Here is a 26704-nt window from a genome sequence, read left to right as displayed (position 1 = left end):
TTTTTATTTTGACAATATTTGGTATATTCTAAATATCTAATCAGGTTGTTTTGTTTTGTTTTGTTTTAACCCAATTTACCACTAAGCTACATCCCCAGCCTTTTTTTTTTTTTTTTTTTTTTTTTGACAGGATCTCACTAAATTGATTAGGGCCTTGCTAAACTTCAGATGCCGGCCTTGAACTTGTGATCCTCCTGTTCCTGCCTCCTGAGAAACAAGGATTACAGGCATGCACCAGGCTTTCAAGTGTGCACCAGGGTGCTCAGCAAATCAGTTATTTTTAAAACAATCTGTGATTGTTTCCCAGTAGCAATATTCTGCCCTCTGAAGTTATCACAGTTCATTTAAAGCCTTCTGTTTGTCCCATGAGCTCATTTTATTTCCCAGTTAGTTCTTAGTTTATAGAGTTTGGAGCCCTTTTTTTTTTTTTTCACACAGTTAGTGTTCCTTCATTTATTGATCTGGCAGTCACCCCACTTTCTCAGGAGGTCCCCCACCAGCCTGTCTGCAGCCTTCAAGTACCAATGTGAAGGAAAGGCAATATATGCCTTAGGGAAGCCGGGCCAACCATCCAACTCAGAGCCTGAGGCTCCCTGCCCAGCCCAGGTGCCTCACTGACTGCACCTCTGCCCACTGTCACAGCCCTAGGAAGAGCTTTCTTCCAAGGGAAGCAGTATGGGCTTGTAGACAGAAGCCACGTTCAAAACCACTACTTCCTCAGCGTGTGACCTTAGGCCTTGATTTCCTCATTTATAAAATGAGCATATTCTCAAAACGGGTGAAGTTAAACAGCACTTAATCACGGCATGCCAAACATTCCACAGAGGTTCCAGAACATAGCAGACACACTACCAGTTGCAGCTCTAATTATTTTTACCTTATTTATTTTACTTAGAATGCTTCTGCAGTAGGATTCCAAGTGCACACGAACCTGGATTTGAGGCTGACAGCACTTAACAGTCCCCGGCCTAACCTTAGTTTCTTTCTCTGTGTTGCCCCATGCCAACCCCCTGGTTAGTATTTCTGGGTCTTCTCTAGGGAGACTCATCTCCCTTTAGTTCTCATATAGGACTCATCTTTCTTAATACCATTTCATTCAGGGAGCCTTCTCTGACTCCCACAGCACTCTGTACTTACCTCCAGCATAAACCCTAACTCAGAATTAAACCACTTGCATTGGACTGAGGGTGCAGTTCAATAGTAGAGTGTGTGCACAGGGCCTTGAGTTTGACCCCAGCACCCAAAATAAAAAAATAAATAAAAATAAAAATAAAAAATTGCATCTACCTAGCTGAATTTCTGAGTTTGAAGAACTAGCACACCTCAGTGCCGAGCATCTAACAAAGAGAAAGTACTCTGGGAAGGGGATAAGTAAACAAATGACTTGTAGAAAGCAGAATGTCTCTGTGCTTCAGCTCCCCAGCATCTTGGTGGGAAGCAAAGCCAACAGAAGATGGATAGGAATGAAGCCAAAGACTTGCAAACAATGCCTTGTGCTTGGAGGAAAATCTGTCCTCTACATGTTTATCTTTTTCTTTCTCCCCACTCCCCACCCAGAATGCACCAAAATGCTCCTCCCTTGATTTTACAACATGAAATGAAAACAGCAAATCTCTCTTAGGCATTTATTATTATTATTATTATTATTTGGTTTTCTACTTTGGTACACATGAGCTGTGGCTGCATCTCACACTGAAGCTGACATACCTTTAGGACACGCCCCATAAAACAGAGCATTACATAAGTCACCTGGCATGGTTTTGCTTCACCTGCTTGTTATTGCTGAAATCTCCATGTCTAAGAGCATAAAAGCGAACTTCCTTTTGCATCTACAGATGAACATGGATAGGGTGAGTGGCATCCAAGTCTGCCAGGATGGGAGTGACACAAGGACTGCTGTTGGCTGTTTTGAGACATGAACAACACAGATGGGGAAATAACACAAAAGCTTCCGGAAAGCTTGGGGAAACTGAGGGAATACTCTAGAATTATATCCTTTCTATCAGACCCCTCTGACTTTCTCAGTCCTACAGATTCTGAAATAAACATAAAGGCCAAAGTTGGTATAGTACCGAAGCCAGCAGTGCTACTCTTTGGCCTCAATCGCTACATAAGAATGGTTGGTCCTGGGGCACCAAGTAGTCCTTCCCCCTCTCAGGCCTCCTAAATCCCCAATTGATCCCACAGCAAGACCCAGGTAGGCCTTGACTAACTCTAGAATGTCTTGCCCTCGAAGGCCTGAAGGTTGAAGGCAGTATCCAGAAACTTCTTCAGTGACACCAGGTGTGCATTCCTGTTTCCAGTGGCTGGTGCAGCTGCTGGGTCACGGCCCACATACCTGGAGGAGAGACAGCTAAGGGGAGGGGTGGGCCTGGCCTCAGCCCACACTCACCCCAGGACTATAGGGCACACATCTGAGGAGAGCTGGCTTAGCTATGGGAACTGTCTGGACACCACTCCCAGTGAGCTGAGGGCCTGGGGCAAACTCAGCTACCCAGCTATAGGACAGGGAGGAGAAACTGCCCTCTCTATGTCACTAGATCTGCCCATGAAGAAAACAAATGGGTTAAACTTAAAGGCTTTGGGGACAAACACACTTTTGACTTAGAGTTTCTCATATCCCTTTACCATCTTCCCAAAGACAAGTGATGCCGATGTTAAGCACTGAGCAGCTACTATGTGCCATGCACCTCAGAGGGCTAATCTGTCCATGGGGTCTAAGCCTATCATCATCCTGCTGCAGAGACAAAGAGTTCACAGAGTCTACATAAGGAAGCTAGGCTCAATGGATGGAGGTTTGAGACATGTAGAAAGTTCTGTAATTCAGCTCTGGCTACAGAACAAAAACAAAGGTCTACTCTGTATAAAGGTGGTATTGCTGATGCTCCATCCCTGAGGGGAAGCTAACCCACCACAGTCAGAACACATGGAGCCAGCAGGGACTACAGGGCTCAACTCCCAGGTTTTCAAATGTGGCTCAAAGAATAAAGGCCAGTTCCAAGTAGCACGGCCAATGGGACAGGCAGGGACAGGATGGGGTCATCAAGCCCAGAGCCACAGGCAGTCCCAAAAGAAGCAAGGGTAGGTATTGGTCCTCCAAGTATTGTACCATATGGGGCGAGTGTGGCCAAGGATGGTCATGAAGCGTGGGCTGATGTAGTCATAATATCCCATGTTCTTGTGTTCCTCCTGACACCACACCAGCTCCACTCCTGGGTACTTCTCTGCCTCCTGCTTGATCAGATCAAAGGGGAACGGAGAGATCTGGGGAAGCAAGGACAAATGGGGCACAGATGAGGGGAAGTGTGCCCAGGGCTCCCAAGACAGGAGCCATCCTTCAACAGGCCCTCCCAGCCCTGCCTGGTACGTTGCCCAGAGCTGGGGGCTGGCGAGTCAATCTTGCTTGTTTCTCTAATCACTAGAAGAGTTTGGCACACCTGTTCCAGGCGTGTGATGGCCACCTGCTCCTCCAGACCCTGGCTGATGCGTTCCTTCACCAGATCGTAGTACACCTTTCCCGTGCAGAAGATGAGCCGCCGCACCTGTTCAGGAGCCCGTGCTGCAGCCCCATCTTCAGGAATTACTCGTTGGAAGGTGGTCCCTGGGGACCAATATGGCATGGCAGTGACGTGAGCACACAGAGAAAGAAGCACACACAGAGAAGCTCCTAAAAGATCCCCAACATCCCCAGGCTCTCCCTAGCTGCTGAGTCTAACCCCAGGCTTAGGCCTGTGGTTATAACTGGCAACTCTTGATCCAAAAGTTAGAGCAAGGGACAGAGGACACTATGAGATATCACAAGGACAGGGGTGGAAATGGAGCTGTAGCCATAAGCAGAACCCTGGGAGCATCAATATTTAAGATGCTGGTTATTAGGAGTACAGGCCCCAGCAGGAGACTGATCTGATGGCATCATCATTTGTCCAAGACCTGCTACCTCCAGTGGTGCCCACTCCCTGCATGACACCCCATTCACCACACTGGATGACGAGTAGCTACTGAGAGGCCACTGTGCCCTCTTTTCCCCTCAGACCTGCAGTACAGCCCCCATCTTGAAGCCCTATCCATTTTTCCTGCCAGAGGTCACACCATGTGCCAGATCAAGCAGGTTGCAAAACCTTTCAGGAAGCTGCTACAGTGTCCCCGCATCACTGCATCCCAGGTGAGGACACTGAGGCAGACAGGTTAACTGCAGCCAGTCCCACAGGAGAAGGGTCAGCACCAGCTGATCAGACCAGGTGGTCCAGTCCCATTGCAGGAGCTGTGAACTACCCACTTTAGCCATCTTCCCACACTGGAGGGAACACCCAGACACAGGGGAAAAACCAATACCTGTCCATGCCACTAAGGCCCTTTATGGCCAGTTGGTGCTTCTTCTATTTACCAAGGGGGTTCTACTCTGCCAACCTCAGTGCCTTATACCTGCTTCTCCCTGATTCTCTACGGAATCACATCTCAAGTTCAGCACTGGTCTTCCATGTGCTTCCTCTAACCCCCCAGGTCAGTAAGACTGAGAGCTCCTGGAGGGGGACCCAGGCCAGTAATGTGTGTTTGGTTCATGAGTGAAAAGATGGACTAATGAATGAATGACAATGCACAGCAAACTAGGCAGCACTCCACTGGCCTCCCACCTCTGAGCAACCTTGGCAGAGCCAGGTCAGCCTTGCTGGTGGCTAAGGAGGATGGATAGCACACACCTCTAGCCCTACAGCTCCATACAAGTGACCAGAGCTGGCTACAGTGCCAACCTCCCAACCCCATGGCCTGTGGGGACCAGGAGAAGAGCTATTAGAGGGCTGACAGAGCCTCAGACAGAAAGGAAAACAGAAGAACCCCAGAAGCAGACGCCACGCACGGGCCACTGGGCCCCACGTAGGCCATCTCCCCAGTGCAGGCCACCCAACACTGCTAGGCTTGGCACATACCGGACACCATCTGGTCAAAGCTGGACCTTGCCTCTGGATGCCTCAGCAGAGATTTGGGTGTGAAGATGATCAGCTGGAAGGGAAACACATGCCCAGCGATCATCTGTCCCCACCTGTCCAGGGCTTCCCACATTCAACCCTCGTACTGAAAAGGTGCTACGGGGGCAGGCACAATTCAGCTCACCGGCTTGCGGAAGGGCAGCAGGATCTGCCGGCGCAGCACATGGAAGTAGCTGGCTGGCGTGGAGCAGTTCACCACGATCCAGTTGCAGTCGTAGAGCTGGCTCACCTCGAAGTCCTCAGTGAACACCTGCAAAGGCCAGGAGGAGGCCAGTGGTGACTGGAGGAAGTCACATGCTGCACCCACACCCTGGCCCCCCAAGGCCCAACAGGGTGGCCCCCATCCTGGGGGATGGTAGGAGCACTCACTGGGTAGGCATCAGAGTCATCATTACTCATCTGCAGGAACCTCTCCGGTCTTGCTGAGGAATGCTCAGGCCCCTGAAAGCAAATAAGAGATAGCCAAGGTGACCTACACAGGGCACACCTGGCCCCGCTGGGACCCCAGGCCTGAGGGAAGTGCCCTCACTATGGAGCTTGAACCACAAGGAAAAACCAGGAATGTGAGGCAAGAGCAGGCAGGGCATTTGCAGAGGGGATCCACCCAGGGCCAGCATGTGTGAGCGTGCAGGGAGGCAGGAAGAGGTAATAAGTTACACTTTCTCAGTGCTGCCACTGAGTGAGCAAGCACTTCTGTCAGGACTCATCTTGAAAGAAGCCCAGGAGGCAGACACACAGAGAGGGAGGTGAGAGACTGAGAGGGTAAGACCTCATGCCAGAAAGGGGTAGGTTCATCCCTGTCTTGGCCTTTCCCTTCCCTCCCCATAAGGCAGATCCCTGTGCTCCAGGGCCATAGAAGGCAGAAACCCCTCCACCCTGCAATGGGCCAAGGATCTCCCCACCAGAGCCCACCTAGCCACCACAGCCCTCACCATGCCCTCCATGCCATGGGGCAGAAGCAGCACAATGCCGTTATGCCGCACCCACTTGGCCTGGCCAGTGCTGATGAACTGGTCAATGATGCACTGGGCTGTGTTGTGGAAGTCACCGAACTGAGCCTCCCAGAGAACCAGGGCATTGGGGCTGGCCATGGCGTAGCCCAGCTCAAAACCTAAAGAGAAGACACCAAGATAGGGCTTGCTGCATACTGTCACCAAACAGCAGTCAGACCAGTGAAACCCAGCCTTCCTACCCAAGTTCATCCTTCCCAAGAAGCCAGAAAGAACCCAGGGGTTCCTTGGGACTCAAAGGCCAGGATGTGTCTTCTGGAAGCTGGCAACATGCACGTCACCTTCATCTCATATATCATACATGGCCAGGTTTAGCTTTATCTAGCCCAGGAGCTAAGGCCAAAGATACCTGGGAGGTAGCAGAAACCATATGCCAAGAACTACCCAAAAATGTGTGCAGAGATGCGGATGAGGAAGGGGAGGAATTGGCCCAGAGGCATCTCCCTAGTGTGGGTGGCTAAACTCTGGGAAGAGGAGTGAGGGAAGAAGCATGCCAGCCAATGGCTGAGCTGAGGGAAACATATATAGCAGACACAGGGGAGCCAGAGCCCATGGAAGGGACCTCAGTACAGGATTCCTGGGGTGCAGGGCAGAGGAGGCAAGATGGGACTCAGGAACATGGACGCAGCAGGGCCAGTCAGTAGCCATGTCCCATAATGGACTCTACTGGGCTTTCTGTCCCAGCCCACCAAGGCTGGTGTCCAGGGAAGGGGCTCTGGTGTATAAAGTCCCCTTCCACACAAGGCAAGCAAGGCTCTCCAACTGGGATCCCTGAGGGGACCAGATAGGACAGAATCTCATCTCCCACATGTCCCCAGTAGGGGGCAGCCCAGTACCTGCCCCCTCACGAGTCTCTGAGCTCTGCAGCCCTCCCAGGCCATAACCCTGGCTCCCTCCCAGCTTCTCTCTCGTCCCCAGCTATCTCAGGGCCTGCCTAACCCACCAAGGACTCCATATTCCGAGAGGGAGCTGTTGCACACGGTGTAGGGGGCCTGGTCAGGCCACAGATGGTTCATAGGGACACACGTCCTCCGGTCAACTTCCTGGTCGTGGAGAACATGGTGCCGGTGACTGGGGAGACAGACCAGGAAAGGGACAGAGGGCAGGAGGGCTGGCACCAATTCCAAAGCAGGGGAGCTTGGGCAGCCGGAGGCAGGCAAGCCTTCATCAATACCCCATGAAACCTGAAGGGTCCCGTAGGATGTTGACACCAAGACAGCTGCCACAGTCCCTCCCCCTACAACTCCCTCCCCTGCCTGCCCCTGGCCTGCCCACTGCCCACACACTGCACCAGGGGGTTGGGAGCAAGATTTTCAAGTCATGGCACCTCCCTGAGTTTCAGCTTCTCACTCACAGAGAGACCCGATGAGACTTGCCCTGCTGACCTCCCAAAAGCAAGGAAGAACCTGAGATCCCAGGAGGCCACACCTCTGGGGCACTGTCCTGCTGTTACCTTGCTGACTCCTCTGCTACCTCACCTGCCCTGTCCAACCTCTAAGGAGGCAGGAACTGCTGTGCAGGACCTGAGGCTGATACCTAAAGAGGACCACCTGGCTGAACCCTGGCAAGGGCCAATGTGCAGCCAAGGGGCAGCAAAGCAGCTGCCTAGGTCCCTGGCTAGAGCAACGCCAGCAAAGATGAGCAACCAGAACAAGAGCAAGATAGCTGGTTGAATTCTGCAAGCCACATCAGCATGACATGCCAACATGGCACTGAGTAAGGGTGTGAAACAGCTGGGGACCCAAATCAGGAAAATGTGATGTTGACGATTGTAAGTGTGAGATCCAACAAGCAAGATAGCGAAGGCTGGTCTGACCGCAGTTCATCAAAAAATAAAAATAAAGAATCCTAGGACCAGAGATGACCACCAGACCACTAGATATGAGTCACCATCTTGGGCCAAGAAATCAGCTCTGCATAGCTGCTGCAGGGGAATCAGAGAGAAGTCAGCAGCCCTCTGATTACTGGGCCTTGGCTGGGGGTTGTGGCTGCGAATGGGATTAGCTGTGAAAACCTCAGCTAGACAAGGGAGTCTTCCTTGGGTCCTCAGACCAGGTCCAGGAAGAAGACGAAAGGCCAGCCCCTCATCCAGATCTCCTGTGCTGACCCTGGGATACCCCAAACATTGCTGAGCAATGAGCTCCCCTATGGGTTCTATAGGAACATGACCAATGCCCAGGGATTGGGACCCAGAACCTACCCTGCCCTTACCTGAACGTGCCTCTCTCCACATCCTGTCCACTGAGCCGCACATGGATGCCGTCTTTCAGCAAGGAGCCAAAGGCCATGTACTCTGCCAACGCCCAGTCCACTGTCCGTTTCTTGGTCATGTCTGCACGGCCACGCAGGATGCGAGAGAGGCCTGCAGAAGGGAAGGGGGTCTGAGGGCCTCCGGAGCCTGACAACTATTCTGGGACAGCTGAAGCAAAGGTCCTGGGGTAAGTGTTTAGTGTAAAAACAGGGTACTGGCAAGCTGCAGGAGGGCCTAGTGCCAGCCCCCAACTCCAGCTTCTAGCCAGTACAATAGGCCAACCTGAAACAGCCAACCCCTCTCTGTGGGAACAAGGGGCCAGTCCCAGATACTCATGCACTGAGTCAGGATTCTTCACAGCAACCCTACAGGGAGGAGTGTCCCACTCTCCAGGTGAGGAGACTGAGGCTCAGAGGAGGGAAGTCATGAACTCAAGATCACATGCCTAGCAAGAGACTTAGGATTGAGTCTGGCACATGTACAAACACCCTGTGCTGTGCACAGAGAGGAGCACTCACATCATCAGCAGGTGCCCCAGGATGCCTGGCTTCTATGCACATTGTGAGGGAGCTCCCTTAAAACTCTAATGGGCTGGTCAGAAGGTATGCAGTTACCCTATTACAGTTGTAGTGGCCCTACAGCTGCCACAGCATCCAAACGCAAGGGGTGTGCTAGCCAGGCTTATTAGCCAGGGATTTGTGGGGTTGACCTCAGGCATCTGCCCATGCCAGCAGCAGGCCCACATCCTTCCTGCCAGCAGAGTCCTGGCCCCACCACCTCCTCCATGGAAGCCCCTGCTTCTCTGCTCCTCTGCCTGGCCAAGGTCATGTTCCCCAGCAACTGTGTTTGGAAAACCCCAAAGTGCCCAATATGAGACTGGTCCCTGGCATGGAGCTGCAATGGCATCCACATGTGCTCAACTCCCTACACCCACCATGAAAGGAGCTACGATCAAGGGCACCCCAGAGGCACAAATGGGACTTCAGGAGCAGAGCAAACCCACCAAGGGCTCAGCAAGGACATTCCATGCAGTCTCCCTTGTTGTCCCAACCCACCTCCCTACAGGGCAAGATGTTAGGTCTGGGTCAATGACTGCACTGGAGACCACATAGCACCCTCACCTGTGTGGATCTTAAAGTCCTCCAAGGGCACAGAGCTGGCCACATTGCCAATGTGGGTCAGCACGTCCTCAGGGATGCCTGTGGTGGGGCACGTCATGCTCTTGGGCTCCCCATCCACGTTGAAGAAGCCTGAGAACGACAGAGACTGTTCACATTTGGATAGCAAAAGGCTCTGATGTCCCTGGTCAGCCTGCTGTCCCAGGACTAAGGGGCCTATGGCTTCCTTACCCACACTGGCTGGCTCTGGACCATCTGTGGGACTTACCACAGCTGAAGAGCCACAGCTGTACTCCTATACCTGCCCCACACTTTCTACAGGGCCTGGGTCACATCTGACCCAGCCCTGCCCCTCCAGGGAAGCCCTCTGAGCTCCCCACCAGCAACCGTTCCTTTCCAGGTAGCACACGTGACCACTAGCTATACATGGTCACCCCTCTGCCCCAACCTACCCTGACCTGCAGGAATGGGGCCCCCACAGCCTGGGGGTGTGCAGGATACAACCTCAGTGTCTAGCTGGGCAGTGACTGCTTTTACCCAAGGCCATTTCAGTCCTGTCCCTGTACCAGAACTCAAGGCTCAGGTGGATCACTGAGCCATACACCACTAACTCACCAGGCCAAGGAGAGTCCAGCCAGTGCTTGATATGAAGGATTTTTTTATCCTTGGATCTTCCATATGCCTCCTCGCAAATCCGGTCATATTTGGCAATCTCTTCCTGGAATCAGGATAAAGATATGGATGGAGGCAGCAATGCCCAGGGCAGTCAGAGACTCCATCTGCCCAGACTCATAAGCCCTGGTCCCTTCATCAAGTTCTAGAATTCTCTGCCTCCTGGCTTGTAGGAACCTCATGGCTATAGCCAGGCCTTGTGGGCCTGCTGTATGCTCAGTAAGGGGCTTGAGGGAAGAACTAGGAAAGACTTCACAGCCCTTGCTCTGAGTTCCCTGAAGATGGAAGGACCAACATGTCTATAGATGATTTGGGGGAAGAACCCAATTCAGGGATCCCTCTATAGGAAGCCTCCTGGGAATCTTGCCTGAAACTGGGCTTCTCCTGCATCATGGCACCTGCTGCACCCTACCCGGCTGTAACTGTGTACTTAGTTCTCTGTGCACTTTGTTAACCAGGGACTCTTGGGGACAAGGACCACATTGACTACTTCTTTAAACCCTCTGTGCCCAGTACTGAGTTGGTGACATCTGTAACAACTCCAAGGTTCCCACCCAGTTCTATCTGAGACTTGTTCCCAGTGCCCATGTACCTACCTCAAACTCCTGCAGGGTGACTGTTCCCTCAGCAATGAGCTTATCTGCATACTTCTTCAGCACCGGCACCTGTCTGTGTATCTGCTTATACATGAGCGGCTGTGTGAACATGGGCTCGTCCATCTCATTGTGGCCACGCCGCCGGTAACAAACCTGTAGGGGAAGCTGGGGGCTCAGTCCCTGCCCAGGCTGTATGCTCAGCAGTCACTACAAAACAGGGTCACATCCAGGCAGGGCAGACTCTGAAGCTCTCGAAAGCACCCATTATCACCTATCACTAAACAAATGTCCCATGCCCAGGACTTTGCACACAGATAGCTCTTAGTGGCACTAAACCTGTCTAAAAAGCAGTCCTAGCCCTTAGTGCTGAAGGTTCGGAAGACCTGGTCTGCCTTGCATGGTGGGATCAGGCCACTCACTCCTGCCTTGGCCTTAGCACCCCAAACCCATCAGGCCTGCTTAGCATTGCTAGGAGGAGCCATCACCCTGCCTTGGCCTCAGTCCCCAAGACCCACCAGGTCCACAACGACATCTTTGTTGAAGGTGTTCCTCCACTCAGCTGCCACACTGCACACATATATCACAGCCTCTGGGTCATCTGCATTCACATGGAAGATGGGTGCATTGACCACTCGGGCCACATCAGTGGGGTATGGTGAGGAGCGGGCCATTCGGGGGTCTGTGGTGAAGCCAATCTGTAGGAGCAGAAGGAACCAACAGCATCTCTTTATTATTATTATTTAGTAATAGTAATGAGTACCTGGGACAGCAGGCATGTGCCACTGCACCCAATGGTTCCCTTTTTTTGTTTTGTGGTGCTGGGGATGAATCCAGGGCCTGGTGCATGCCAGGCAAGCACTCTACCACTGAGCTACACGCCAAGCCCCAGTTTCTAGAGACCCAGTGGGTCAAGAAACTGGGTTGGAGGGTCCAACCAGTTGGAGGGTACCTAAAATATAGGACATGAAGCATAATAGCGAACAGCCCCACAGTCAGACATGACAGCAGCGCCCACAGGGACAACAGAGCACCAGTAGAGCTACGCTTGCTTCTTTTTCCATCCGTCACTTCTCTATGTTAGTAGTGAGGAACACAGGCCTGGAAAAACCCAGTGTGCCAGCAAGTGACTGTACAAGTTTGGATAACGAACTTCAATTCCCTAAGCCTCAGTGTCCTCATCTATCAAAAGGGCTCATTAAATTCCTGCCTGCAGGTTTACCCAAGGAAGATCCAATGGCATTGTAAATAAGGCAGTTAATGCTCTAAGCTCATAGATGAACCCTTATTAATCACAGCTGCCTTCAAGAAAAGGCAGGTGACACTGTGATCTGAGACCAACTTGCTCAGGTGTAGCTAAAGGTAACATCTTGTTACACACAGCCTCCATATTGTATTCCTTTCAACGTTCTCTGTACTAAGTACAGTTGTCCCTTGGTATCTGTGGGGGACTGGTTCCAGGACCCTCTCAGGAAAATCTTTGGACACTCAAAGTCACTTAAATAAACTGGCATCATATTTGTGTGTGACCTACACGTATCTTCCTGTATTCTTTAAATCATCTCTAAATAACTTATAATACCCATGTCAATGCTGTGTAAATACTTGTTATACTGTATTGTTTAGGAAACAATGACAAGAAAAAACCATGTACATGTTCTGTACAGGTTTAATTTTTCCTCAAAATTTTTTTTTCTGGTACTGGGGATTAAACCCAGGGTTTCATGCACTGAGCTACATCCTCATCCTTCTTTTTATTTTATTTTAAGACAGGGTCTCGCTAAGTTTCCCAGACTGGCTTCAAACTTGCAATCCTCCTGCCTCAGCCTCCTGAGTAGCTGAGATTACAGGTGTGTGACACTGTACTGGCCCAGCCACAATTATTTGTGCTTCAGTTGGCTAAACCTGTGGATGCAGAACAGAAGGCCAAATACACACACATACACATACATGTGTGCACACAAATGTATCTACCAATTTCATAGACCAGGACATGTGGGCTGGGGATCAGGTACTTTGCCTGAGACTGCATGCCAGTAAGTGGCAGGGCAGTGAGACAGTGGGATGACAGCCAGGGTATCTCACTGTTCCCACCAACCCACCACCTAGATCTCCAGTGACAGGTATATGGCCTGGCATGAAGCCCACCCCTTACCTGGTTGTTGACAACGACGTGCACAGTGCCATTGGTGGTGTAAGAAGGCAGGTCACTCAGGTGGAAGGTCTCATACACCACACCCTGTCCAGCAAAGGCAGCATCCCCATGGACAAGGATGGACATGACCTGCAGTACAGGGTGTGAGCCAGCAGGGCCTATGCCCCAGGATGTGCAGTGTCCCTGACTCCTCTACCATGAAGACCCAGGGCCCAGGACCTCTTTGTCTAGCCTCTTAAGGCCCAGGTCCCCAGAGGCCCACCCATCGGGCTCCAGCATCTAGCCCCCCAGGGCCCAAGTCCCAGAGCATAATCCCTCAGGGACTAGCCCTCACAGGACACTCCCCAACCTCTTGGGGTCAAGATATCCAAGCCTAGGTCCTTGGAGTCCAGGTCATCTGAGCCCAAGTTCCAGAACTAGTCCCCTATAGCCCCACCCTTGGGACCTGACCCTCAGAGAACACCTTCAGGCCTAGCTAGGAGCACACCTTCTTGCCTTGGGCATCCCCGCGGTAGAACTGTTCTGCCTTGGTCTTCCCCTGTACAACAGGGTCCACAGCTTCCAGATGGGAGGGGTTGGCCACCAGTGACAATGTGATGTTCCTATTGGTGACGCGGTTGATCCTCTCATGGTACATGCCCAGGTGGTATTTGACATCCCCAGAGCCCTGAAGGTCAAGGTAGAACATGATGAACCTATCCCCACCCCATGCCAAACAGGTTGAGGGAGATGAAGACACTCAAGCCCACGCTGGGCTGGGACATTACCTGGCTTCTGTTTCCTCTGAAGTCTATGCTGTCTCTGAACCATCTCTCTTTCTGGTCACACTGCCTTTCTTGCACTTCTAGACTAGCTAAAGCAGAAAGGTAGGCTCCTCCTGGGGCTTGGAGCCCTGAGCCACTTTCTCATAAGAGCCCCCTCTACATTATCAACTATCATCCTCTCAACCTAAATGACCACAGCATGGGAAAGGATAAAGGCATCAAGAAGAAGGGCCATCAAGAGGTAGTGACCACAGAGAATGAAGAGCAGCTCATAACAGAGCTAAGTCCATATACCAGGCCTCTAGGAAAACACCAGAACTGAATCCCTTCCTCACTCCTCACACCAAAGTAATCAAAGCCATAGCAGTATTGAGGTAAACAAGACGTATCTTACAATATGGGAGTAAGGGAAGGTTTACTTTCTAAATGATATTCAAAGTCCAGAAATCATAAGAGAGCTAAAAAGGAATTAACTTGTCATGGGTGGGAGAAGCAAATACAGGCACATGCTAGGGAGAAAACAATCAAGCTGAGGAAAATACTTACAAGACAAGTGTAGGCAAAGGGCTGGTATCCTCAAAGTGCAAAGTGCTTTTACAAATCAATAAGATAAAACCCAAAAAGCCCTACCTATAGAGTGAAAACCAGGACAGACAATTTACAGAACAAAAAGTATAAATGGTTCAAAAACATATGAAAAGATATTCAATAGAGTTCATAACAAAGATATGTCTAAATGAAATCATTTTGATATTTATATTGGCAAAGACAGAAAGATCCAAGAGTGTATGTGAGGACAGGGGCACAGCAGGCATACAGCATGTCTGCAAGCTCCCCAGAGGGTCATATGATCCTACCTCCTTAGCTTTGGCCACTGCATTTCTCAGACACCATATAACCAATGTACTCATTTGTACATGTGCAGGAACACTCATTACAATGACCTAATGCCCTTGCAGGGGACACTGTAGCTTTAAGAAGCCTGGGGTATCACACATGTGCTGGTATAAAACAATGACAACCTTGTATGTGGGGACAACAAGGTGCCAGTGGCATCACAGGCTGCTCCCGTGGCCTTCTACAAATAAGGCTGTAATGGAGTAACTGTGTTTGTGTCTGAATGGAACATTCTGGAAGCACATACCTCAGAACAAACATAAGCACACACACAAAAACTGGCCAAAGGAATGGGGTCTCACAGAGGAAACGTTCTCATTGTGTAAACTTTTTTTTTAAGCAATGCTCATATTTCTTTTGTAATTTACCTTTTTAAAAAAATAGTGCTCATATTTTTTTCAATAAAAAATTTAGAAATTCTTTAAAAACTTCTCCTCAATCAAGTTTTACAGCGTACACATGCACACACACCACCAACACCATGATCATCTCTTCATTTCCTCACAACCAAAGTGGAGCAGGTGCTTTTATCCCAGTTTTACAAAGGAAAAAAATGAGGCTTAGAGAGTTCAAGGTGCTTGAGTAAAATGAACAGGACTTTGGAAAAACCCTGGGCTGGGAGCCAGCAGATGTAGATTCTGGATCTTATTCAGGTACAATGTACTCAATGTCCTTGGGGCAGTCATTTATTGTGACTTATTTCAACAAACCAAGCACCTGTGGAACTGGATACTGGGGCTTTAAAGGCAAGGTTCTTATCCTCATCCTAGAGGGGAAAATAGATATGCAACTTGATATGCATGCATGCAGATACAGACAGACAGACACACATGGCAGGCTGAAGAAAGCCAGAGACTAGTACTGAGGGCAAATGAACACAGAGGCTTCAGGGGAGGGAGGGACAGGCTCACCCAGAAGACTAGCAGTGCCACCAAAAGGAGAAACAAGCAGGACTTTGAACGAGGCAGAGGGCAGAGGAAAGGGGGAAAGCAACGGGGACTGAGGGGCTAGCATGGCCACGGCTGGGTGTGCAGCATGTACAATACACATGCCAGCTAGGAGCGGGTGGGAATAGGAAAGCATGTCCTTGGCTGACCCCCACAGGCAACTTTCTGACCTCCCAAGACTCTCCTGGGCAAACAAACAAGTGAGGGGGCCCTTCCAGGCTGATGGACAGGACTTGGGGACAGAGGCACACACATAAGCCGAAGTGAGCAACTTCTGTAAAGTCCTTGCATTTCTCTGGGCCTCAGTTTCCCTAGCTAGAAAACAGGAGGTTGGCCCAGATTATCAGAGGGCCCTCCTAGCTATCTCATGACAGCACTTGTTCCCAACAGCCTTAGAGATCAAATATTGCAGCAAATAACGCAGCCTCTCTCCCACTCTTCTCCACTTCTGTCCATGTCAAGTTCTATCTCACCTGTAAGCTCTCAGCCCAGCCTTTCCCTATTCCATCTCCTAAATACCAGGTCCTCTCAGGGACACAGTAACCAGGGCATGCACCCACCTCATCTGCTGCCTCCAGCTTGGGGTCAAACTGGCAAAAGATCTGCTCCAGGTCCTTGCGGATCACATTGGCCAGCACATTCAACCTGCCCCTGGAACCAGAGAGGGCTTGGTTATTACCTGACACCAATGCCACTTTCCCCCACTGGTCCAGCAACATCATTCTCCTTTGTATACCTGGGACCTAACAGAATCAGGTGAGGGGGGGAATCCGCCCTAGTAGTGCCTCGTCCCACAGACTCTGGTCATACAAACTGCTGGTGAAGAAGCTTTCCAAATTTTCATCAAGGTCAAGGGAGACATGCAGTCACTTTATAGCTGGGATAGTCACCTTCATCTCACCTTCCCTCTAGGAAATGCCAACCCAGGGCCACCTATTCAGGTCCTGCCTTCACCTCCTTGGGATGTGCCCTCCACTTGATGTCCACAGGAACTTCAAGAAGCACAATGCATATCTTTACAAAATTCTGCCCCTCCCAAGAACTATAGCAACATGGTCAGAGGAAAGGGAGTCTCAGAGCACCTGACTAGTCCCCAGCCCCATGTGCTTTGGCCAAGTACCTGGCTCTTCATAGAATGAAGTCAGACCTAGGGTCTCTGAGAAGCTACCAGGCTGATGGCCTTTACCCAAAGACCCTATCAACACCCTCATTTCCATCTCATCCCTTCCTGAGCCTGGAAAACGGACAAAGCTAACGATAGAAAAGAAGGCAGCCCCACCTGTGTGGCATCCCCAGGATGACGTTCTCGATCCCCATCTCACTGGATTTGTCAATGATAGTCTTAAGGGCAGGGATCATGACCTCACAGCCTTCCAGGCCAAACCGCTTCTCTGAGGACCACTTCCGGGCCAGGAAATCTTCAAACCTGCTTGGGGAAAAGGGAAGGGGAGGGATGGAGAGGGACAGGGGTGGAGCTCATGGGACTTTTCATTAGCAACAGGAGCTGGGTGCCCAGGACAAAGGAAGAGCAAAGTCATCTTCTTACTATATGATCTAGTACTCACCCCTACAGAGCACACCACTCCCACCCAGCAAGGAGCACAAGGTCAGGGCAGGCTGAGGGTCCTGCCAGGTCACCAAAGACTCCTGCCCATACCTTCCCAGATGCCACCTCTCTCCTCTTCACAACCCAACTTCCCCAACAGGCCATCCTCCACCTGCTCTCTGCCACTACTCTCCTGCCCACACTGCCAAGTACTCTCTCCCCAAGACCTCAAAGACCACCTCCCCAGCAGAATTCAGAATCCAGCCACATCTCACCTCTCAGAAAGTCCCTTGGCACCCAACACCTGGGCCAGGTGCTTTTCTAAGCCCTGCATCCATGGGAGGACCTAGTTTCTGAGACCTCAGTCAGGAAGTCACCTCCACACACCATAAGACACCACTATAATCACTTCACACTGGGGACAGCTTTCTGCCCAAACATTCTGACAGCCACATCCAGTTACTTCTGCCCTTCTTCAGAGTGTCCCCTGCTACCATGCTTTCCTGGAGTCCTACTCCTTCCTACCTGCCTAGCTCTTTCCTGGACCAGCTCTTGGCCAAACTAAGTGAGCACCTGTTTCCAAAGCTCTAAGGGCTCCCCACTGCCAGCAGAGGAGGCCAATCCAGTCCTGCCTTTCCTTGCCAGGCACCTCCTTGTTTCCTACTTGAGGCCAAGAGCAGGCCCCTCCAACTACACTGGGCAATCCATCTGGGGTGGTACTAACCTCATGGAGCGCACAAGCCGGGCCAGCAGGGTTCGCTTCTCCTCACTGGAGAACTGCATCACACCGGGGGTCTCAAATTTCTGCCGAATCCACTGGCACTGCTCAACATCATTAATGAACATGAATTCCAGGCCAATGTGCTGGCAATAGGTAGTCTAGGGGGACAGGAAGGATTTTTTGTGTGTGGGGGGGCAGGGGTAACCAGGGATTGAACTCAGGGACACTTGGTCACTGAGCCATCCCCAGCCCTTATTTTGTCTTTTATTTAGAGACAAGGTTTCACTGAGTTGCTTAGCACCTTGCTTTTGCTGAGGTTGTCTTTGAACTCGTGGTCCTCCTGCCTCAGCTTACCGAGCTGCTGGGATTACAGGCATGCACCACCACACCCAGCCCAGGAAGAGTCTTAATGGGAAGCCAGGAACAGGGACAATTGCCCTGGCATCTGGAACAGAAAAGGTAGAGAGGGCTGTCCCTCTCTCCTCAGATGCTCCAGAGAGTTCCATTGGATACACATGCCTGGGCTCACCTCCAGGCGCCGGATGATCTCCCGCAGAGAGAGGGTGTTTTCAGAGCCCCCAATAAAGGTGGTCGTGGGAAGCTGGAACTCTTTATCCAGGTCAGCCTCCCGCAGGTCATAAAATGCTGGGGAAGGAGCCCCAAATAGCAGAGAGGGAGAAAGAGGGAGGTCAGGCCCAAGAAGAAGGGCAGCGTCCCCAGACCTCCTCAGACCTCCTTCCAGGTCTAGCCTGGAAGTTCATAAACTGTCTGTTTGCAAGCAGGAGGTGAGAGTTAGAGCACATCTGTTACCATGAGAATGGGCTTAGACAAATCCCTCTTGCTTTCTGGGCAGTGTACCAGCTAGAGAAAATAGGAACACATCCCTCTCAGGGATACATACAGCAGATGAGTAAGGGTCAGAAGGAGCTAATTGGACCGAGAAGCAGTGGGCTCACACTGCCCTATAGGGCATAAGACCCCTCTACCCCCAATGGGCCACAAGCACCAGCTTGATCAGTCACTGCCAGGGCAACAGGGAAGGGTTGCCATGCTCACCCAACTTATCAATGGTTGTGATCAAGTCAGAAGGCACAAATGAGTCCAGGTCTGCATCCAGAATGCCCAGGGGATCCAGCTGGGCCACATGGTGGCCCCGGATCTGGGAAGAGGGAAAAGGGCAATGCCAGGTTGGGTCTCAGCTAAGCAGACCTTCACCTAGAGTGATGTTCAGAGCCCCAGCCCCTCACTCTCAGCTTCAGGATTTCAAGTTTCCCCAGATCTCCCAGGTTTCATAATGCGGTTGTCTATGAGACCTCAGCATCAGCCACCAAGGTGGTACCAGCTCACCTGTTTAAAGGTACAATATACAGCTATGAAAAATAGAAAAATACCTATACACAAATATATACACTATAGTTCTATTAGTAACTGTGAAATTCTAGAAATTTCCCAACGATTCATCAACAGGTGTCTAGCATATGGACAAAGGAAATCCAAACAGGGGAGTACTATAGAGCTGTAAAAAGAATGAGGAGGCAGGCACAGTGGTGCATGCCTGTAATCCCACTGGCTCAGGAAGCTGAGGCAGGAGGATCACAACTTCAGAGCCAGCCTCAGCAACTTGGCAAGGACCTAAGAAACTCAGTGAGACCCTGTCTCTAAATAAAATACAAGATAGGGGGGCTGGGGTTGTGGCTCAGCAGTAGAGCACTCACCTAGCACATATGAGGTGCTGGGTTCGATCCTCAGCCCCACATTAAAAAAAAAAAAAATTATTGTGTCTGACTGTAACTAAAAAACTATTAAAAAATAAACTTTAAAAATCATGTTTTAAAAATAAATAAATAAGATAAAATACAAAAATAGGACTGGGGATGTGCCTCAGTGGTTAAGTATCCTTGAGTTCAATTCTTGGTACCAAAAAAAAAAAAAAAAAGGAATGAGGAAATCCCTTTCTGCTCATATGAGTTAGTCTCCACAAAATACTATTAAGAAAAGCAAAATTCTATAAGTGTGTATGGTGAATCACCCATTATCCAAGAAAGAGGACATTCCAGTAAAAATATGCACTTGTGTATGAACATATAAACATATGCATCAGAAGAATAAAATCACAAAATAAGAAAACCATAAAATAAGAAAAAATTATTATCTATAGGGATAAAACAAAATGGGAAAGAGTGCTAGAAGCCAGACTTTTAAGAATATATCTTGCTTTGAATATTTGACTTTGGAACATTACACAATGTTATAAAGCAAAATCCAGCTTTAAAAACTGAAAGTAAAATGAAACAAATGAATAAAGATATCCACTTAGTGGCATAAATATACAGAGAAGAACTATCCTAATTACCTAATGGAATATTCCCTGAAGACAAACAGAACTACAGGGGAAAAAGTCATAAACTCCTTTCTATAACCAACCAGTAGTAGCAGAGTTTGCATTATTATTCTAAGACTATTGCATGTGGGTTGTAGGAAAATCAAATAAGCCATTGTGCTGGCATCTTTCAGAACATCTATTTTTGGCATCTTTGGAAGGAGATGGTGCCAGAAGATTGATGAGGTCAAGGACAAATCCTGAGTCCTGCATTTGAAGTACAAAGACACATCAGTATAAATTTACAGCACATGTTATCTTTCTAAACACACACACACACACACACACACATTTCCTAGCTCTGACCACTGAAATCACCAAATCAATTCCAGTGAACATTCTGAACTCCACAGAGACTTAGATGATTCTAGGGCTGAGTAGAAATGTATAATCTGAACTTTGGCATCTTGTTCTACCAGAAAGCAAAGGTGTGCTAAACAGTTAGGGCTGAGAATATGGACACTTCCGAAGCAACCATATGTATAATATCTGCAACTAATTGAAATATGTTTAAATTTGTGCATTCATGTGATACAAAAAAAAAAAAGGAAAAGCCTTCATTGGTCCCCTTTGAAGAATATAATTTTCATATTTTTGGAAATCAGTCAATACAAAACAAACACTGAGCCTTTCTTTTTTTGGGGGGGGGATGGTGAGTGGTGGATACTGGAGATAGAACCCAGGGACATTTTACCACTGAGCTACTTACCCAGCCCTTTTTATATTATATTTTGTGACAGAGCTTTGCTAAGTTATTGAGGCTAGCTTTGAACTTGTGATCCTCCTGCATCAGCCTCCCAAGTCATTAAGATTACAGGACTGTGCCACTCTGCCTTTCTTAGACAATGTTTATCTCCCAATAAACCAGGTGGACAAAGGGATTTTCTCCTGGTAGAATATGTCAGGTAATAAACAAGGAAAGATAGAATGAGAACAATATTCATTAGTAATTCCTAATGAATTAATGGATCTAAGAAATTATTACGCATGGCTATTCACTGCTGAAGAAGTATAGGGCCACAGCTCTCCTGGAAGGAACTCACCCATGTCAGGCACAAGAGGCTGGGGCCTGCAGCCACCCTGCTTCTCCACCTTAGATAGACCTTTACTAGTAAATACAGTCACAATGTCTGAATCCAGGGGCTAAGAGCAGATGAAAAAATACCTAGGCTAGAATATAAGTCCCTCAAGCAGCACTCTGGAGGTTATTGTATTTAATACAGTTTTGCACTCCATGTGCTTCATTGTCAAAGTCAATTGTTAGATCACTTTCTGCTTCTTTCAACCAGCCAGAAAAACACAATGTGTATTGAGCATCCCTTATCCAAAATGCTTAGGATCAGAAGTGTTTGGGATTTCAGGGGTTTTGTTTTGTTTTTTCTTTTTTTGGAATGTTTCCATGTATGTAATGAGATATCTTGGGAATGGGACACATGTCTAAACATAAAATTAATTTATATTTCAAATATACAGGACCTAAAAATGATTTTGAAGAACATTGTAGTGTCTATGTTTTGACAGACCCATCAGATGAGGTCAGGTGTGGAATTTTCCAGTTGTGGTGTCATGTTGATGCCCAAACAGTTTAAGATTTTGGAGTATTTTAGATTCCTTGGATTAATGATGCTCAACCAGTACAAGCAGTTGCTGTTTGCTTGGTTGGCCACAGTCAATGAGTCTTCAGGCCAGTGAGGGGGCCCAACCTGCTCACCTTCCTTCTTCCATCCAGGACAACTGGTGCACAGGGAAATTACTTCCCTCCCATACAGGGCTTTTCATTCAGAGCAATCATTTCCATTTGCTAATGCATCTTTGCTCCCAAGCCCTTGTAGCAGCTTGCTGCTCCCTCCCACGGAGTCTCTGCCCAGACATCTAGGATCCCCTAGCATCACCCTCTGCATGTCAAGTTTCCCTTACAAAATGCCTCCTGCCACCAGTTCCCACAGAAATCCCCAATGATTACACTTGTTATGGCATGAATGCCCAGAACAGCATCCAATTAGCCCTGTTCAGTCAATACCAAGATTACAGATCACCAGAACTCTCTGACAGAGGAGCCCAGACTGGGGACCCCACACAGGAAAGCCAAGGTCTCCAGAATGTGCAGCTGGTGGGGAAGAACTGTTTACTGGAACTATTCATTCATTCCACAAATGCTAATGAAGCACCTGCTGAATATCAGTCCCTGTCCTCTTGGACCCAGTCCTGATGAGAAAACAGACATTAACTATGGTTAATGCACTTACCTCTCATTCAGATGAGTGGAATTGATTACTTACTAAGTATTCCTCTAGGTACTGAGGGCCTGGTGTGGGAAAGACAGACAACATTCCAGAAGACAGATGACAAGCCACCAAATCAGTATGCACAAAAATAACCCAGTGCTCTGAATGATAAGTGACAATGACTAGCCAGAGGAGCAGATGGTATTTGGTAGCAAACTTCAAGAAGGGCTCTCTGAGAAGACACTGGAGCCAAGTGAGACTATTTCCCTCAGCACCCAGCCAAGTCCCAGGAGCCTCCTTGTTGGCTGTCCGTACCTGGTATGCCCGGATGAGGGACTGCACAGCCAGGTGGTCCTCTACCAGTTTGCTGGTCCGGCCAGAGACTGTGGGCCTGCTCTCAGGGATGACAGAGGGAAGCTGTGGTTGAGCAGAGCCAGATGAGGCTTCCTCACTGGCTTTCCGGAAGAAGCTGTCCCAGGACTGGTCAGGGAAGAAAGCAAGAACACAGCCAGTTTAGTGCCTGGGAAGACTCAGGGGTGACCCAGTTTGGGTTCCAGGGAGCATCCTTGGGGACCACAGCTCTCAGGGTCTTCTCAGGGCTCTGCTTCACAGACCCTTCTCAGCTAGCTGAGGCCCCCTCATCTAGAGCCCATTTCTTCTCAGGACTTGGTTTGATGTGGTGGGGGCAGAGGAGGTTATAAGTTGTGGCTCAGGGGCTTCAGTTGTGATAGCAGTTGTGACATGCCTTCACCCACTGGTTTAAAGAGATCCTTCTAGAAGGCAGTGTGGCAAGCAGACACTCTACACATTCATGGCTCTTTTTTTGAGCCAGCAATTCTGCTGTTAGCAATTTACTCCACAGGCGTTGCACAAGTATGTGCACTAGGTATATACACAAGGATGTTCCCTGCAGGGCTGTGATTTACAAAAACAACCTAAATGACTATCAACAGGAAAATGGCTAAACAAATCAATTTTAGAATCTGGAGGATTATGCAGTGTTAAAAAAATATGAAAGTGCATTCATTATTGTGGATGTGGAATATCACCAAAAAGATATGTTCTACGGAAAACAAAGCAGAAGAGGATATGTGGCTTGCTACTCGATGTAGAAGCAAAATCAGATGCGCCTATACACAGGCACTTCTATCAGTTTTCCAGGAGAACATGTAAAATTGTTTTCCTCTGCTCACTTCCATACAATGCCAGTGGCAGAATCAACTGGAACAACCTCTGTGGAAAGCAATTTAACAATACTCACCGAAAAATCACACACACAGATAATCTTGGACCCAACCTTTCCACTTTGGGAAATCTTTTCTACAGATAGCTACAACATACAAGAGTATGTACCACAGCACTCTTCATGACAACCAGGCTGGAAGTGAACCAGATATCTGTTATTGGGGACAGGGAGGGCATACCCACACAAGATAATACTATGCAGCTAGAAAAAAGCACAAGAAGACTATTCACATACTGACATGGAAAGATGTGGAGACAGATTGCCAAATGAAAAAAGCAAGAAGCAAAACAGCATTTTTATGTACAACTTTTGTGTAAAAGGGGGACAAAATCCAATTATGTCTGCAGTAAGTTTATGTAAAGAAAGTTAAGGAAATGGGGTGAAAAGGATCTGATCAGCTGGTGATGGACTGGAAGAGTGTTTTTCTGGGGCTTTTCATATTGCTTGGCTCTGGATCATGTAACTGTTCACTTTCCTTTGAAAAATGTGAGTGAAGGGGAGAGAAAGCAAGTTCACTTTTCACCCTGCTATCTGATTGACTTCTTTTTAACCATCAAATGGTATTTGTTTTATTTGATCATGTACCTATAAACATTTATTGGCCTAATTCCACATGAGAGGGTATCTGAAGACAGTATAGCATATTAGTGGGGCAGTGAATGCCTCAGGTATGGCTGAACAGGCACTATCAGGATCTCTAGAGCAAGATCTCTTCCCCCAGCCAGTTCATCAGCAGGAAGGCATGAAGTTGTCCTCTTCTACATGAAGACAGACCCTTTAACAAACAGGGACAGTTGAGGATCTGAGAAGTAAAGAAACTCATCCAAGATCACACAGCAAGCAGACTGCTTCTCTCCACTACCCCCAACACAATAGGCCCCAGAGACTTCCCTCCCACTCGGCAGGCAAGGTGCGGTGCCAACCTTGTGAACACTCTGTGGGTTTTCCAACCAGGCGAAGTACATCTCTTCCATGTAACTGGAGCCACCTCCACCTTTGCTTCCAGGGAAGGTGGCTGGTGACCCAGAAGACCTGCCACGCCAGTTGAACACTGAGATGTCCCGTGCAGCCAGGAACCTCATGGCTTGTGCCCCGAACAGGGATGGCAGCAGCCTTAGCTGACTCATTCTGGATATAGATGATGAAGGAGAGGTGTAAACCATAGAACCAAGATAGGGGAAGGCTTTGAAAACCATGTGCTCACTCATCAGCACCTCTCAGTCCCATGGGGGCAGCAGGGAGTGGGTTGGGGGCTGGACCAGGCTATAAGATAGAGGTAAATGAGATAATCTTCCAACCCCCTGGGTTCATTGTCTAGCAGGAAGGCCCAGCTCAGTAAACCTCATTAAGAGACACTGAACATCCATAAGCCCAGCCCTGCTGGGCCCTACTCATCCCAACCCAGCTCCTCCTTTGCCCTAGTCCAACCACTGCCTGGATACTGAACAGGACTTGCTAATGTATAGAGAGCCCTGGCCCGTGAGGGGTGTGCAGAACCAGAACTACCCCACCAGGGCCCCCAAGGTAGGGAGAAGACTACTTACTGCCCCTTCCAAGGCTCAGCAACCCAGAAAACACACATTCTGAGGCATAATGGTTACCAGGTCCTGCCTATGCTGGACCCTGAGCCAATGTCCCTGAAGGCATGCTCTACCACCAGGTTTCCTCCACCCTCACCTCCACCCATCCCTTCTATTCGCTCCACCAGCCACTAGAAGCCCACTGCCTGGACTTTATAAAAGGGCTCAACTTCCACTGCAGGGTAGGATATGGTCCTCCCACCTCCTAGCAAACTCACATGAGCCAGAGGGGAGGGTCTCTTCAATCAAGGAAGGGCGGGTTCCTCAGGTAATCAGCAACAAGTCTAAACAGTAGAAAAATTAAAAACTCAAAAATATTGAGTGAATTTAGTAGGGCTCTAAGTCCCAAGTTCCTCAAGTTTCCCTCCCACATGCTCAGCTCCCAAAGTTTTGGGCTGTGTGCCCACCACCATCAGCCACTATGGCCAGGCCCTACAGTGAGGGCCCCCTGGGGCTGGCTCTCCCTAGAGCAGCATCTCTCCAAGGCACTGACTCAAGGGTCAGATAGTTGGGGGTCGCAACCCCTGCTCTGACTGGCAAATGTGGGGCTGCACCAGCCCAGCCTGCCACCAGGCCCAGGATCTCCTGGCCTGGAGTACCACAAGATCCCAAACAACTCGGAAGTTTTATTGTCCCTGTTCCACACACAGCAAAGGAAACTAGGCACTAAGACCATCCATTCTGAAAATTTTAAAAAAGAGTAGACTATTAGGAAGCACTGGTCCTGAAGCAGTCACAGTACTCACTTGATCCTCTCAGCATACCACTGTGGGCCCCTGTCAGCCCCACTTTATAAACAGGAAAACTGAGGAAGAAGAGGCTATGCTGGTGACAGGGCCTGTGTCTTCCTAATGTAGAATCAAGATGTCACCCCAGATTTCTCTTATGGGCAATGTACTTTCCACTGGCTGAAGCTGCTTCTGCTGACAGCCCAAGCCCCACCCCCATAGGGAATAGGAGAACTCAGGCCAGAATGGAACAAAGCCTGGCTGTATCCAGCCTGGCCCGTGTGGGAACACCGAGTTTTAAGAACACTGAACACTGGGGCAGCTGATGGACACTGATGTGGCCTTCACCCAGTTGGGCAGGCAGGTAGCCAGCATACCACTTAAGCTCCTACCCAAGGAAGGCTTGCAGACCCAGGAGCCCTAGAACATTCAATATCTACAGCCAGAGCCCCAGCCAGCCTTGCCAGGCCCTACTCACACTGTATAAGGCAGTGGCAAGCAGTTGAGAGTCAGACACCTTGTGCGGTCCCTGCCAACTAGAAGAGTTGTGTGGGGCAACTCCTGGGGTTGTCCCCCCCACCTCCCGGACAGTGTCACCAACCCAATCTCAGAAACACAACTGCAGACACCCCTACCACTAAGGCTCCCACATACAAGATCCTGTCCAGGTGCCTAGGTGAGAGTTGCTTCCTAATGTACCCCTTGTAAAAATCAGCTAACAGAAGTCAGAAGACGGGTTCTTCCCAAGACCTCAAAGCTAGGAAGCATTCTTTTGTTCCCTCTTTATGCTCTGAGAATTGGATGGGCTTTGCTCAGGAATAAACCTCAACTCTAGCTTGCTGGACCCAAGAGAAAGCAGGTGTGTGTGGGGGGGGGGGGGCGGGGT

At 49.3% G+C, this 26704-nt stretch overlaps 1 protein-coding gene across 4 annotated transcripts in view; it reads right to left on the bottom strand.

The window, feature by feature from the left end:
• Positions 1–336: 336 nt before the first annotated feature.
• Positions 337–26704, bottom strand: part of Ogdhl (oxoglutarate dehydrogenase L) — a 27432-nt gene continuing 1064 nt past the window's right edge. Inside the window, exons 2-25 of one of the 4 annotated variants that reach the window (XM_048807477.1) lie at positions 25309–25374; positions 24434–24638; positions 22580–22744; positions 18716–18818; positions 18189–18304; positions 17663–17817; positions 16672–16818; positions 15953–16043; positions 13272–13451; positions 12785–12913; positions 11148–11327; positions 10633–10785; positions 9980–10082; positions 9368–9496; positions 8207–8357; positions 6939–7066; positions 5918–6096; positions 5355–5426; positions 5110–5235; positions 4926–4998; positions 3438–3601; positions 3110–3264; positions 2214–2338; positions 337–1903 (exon numbers count right to left, since the gene is read on the bottom strand). In XM_048807477.1, the coding sequence (XP_048663434.1) occupies positions 2215–2338; positions 3110–3264; positions 3438–3601; positions 4926–4998; positions 5110–5235; positions 5355–5426; positions 5918–6096; positions 6939–7066; positions 8207–8357; positions 9368–9496; positions 9980–10082; positions 10633–10785; positions 11148–11327; positions 12785–12913; positions 13272–13451; positions 15953–16043; positions 16672–16818; positions 17663–17817; positions 18189–18304; positions 18716–18818; positions 22580–22744; positions 24434–24637 (3027 nt within the window). In that variant the 5' untranslated portion in view covers position 24638; positions 25309–25374 and the 3' untranslated portion in view covers positions 337–1903; position 2214. Of the gene's footprint in view, positions 2339–3109; positions 3265–3437; positions 3602–4925; positions 4999–5109; positions 5236–5354; positions 5427–5917; positions 6097–6938; positions 7067–8206; positions 8358–9367; positions 9497–9979; positions 10083–10632; positions 10786–11147; positions 11328–12784; positions 12914–13271; positions 13452–15952; positions 16044–16671; positions 16819–17662; positions 17818–18188; positions 18305–18715; positions 18819–22579; positions 22745–24433; positions 24639–25308; positions 25375–25836; positions 25962–26704 lie in introns of those variants that run through there. The other 3 variants (XM_048807476.1, XM_048807475.1, XM_048807478.1) reach the window with 3 other exon arrangements.

This window comes from Marmota marmota, unplaced genomic scaffold (assembly GCF_001458135.2).
Source record: "Marmota marmota marmota unplaced genomic scaffold, marMar, whole genome shotgun sequence".
Taxonomy (NCBI): domain Eukaryota; kingdom Metazoa; phylum Chordata; class Mammalia; order Rodentia; family Sciuridae; genus Marmota; species Marmota marmota.
The sequence above is the reverse complement of the archived record's forward strand: the minus strand, read 5'-3'. Positions and strand labels throughout refer to the sequence as shown.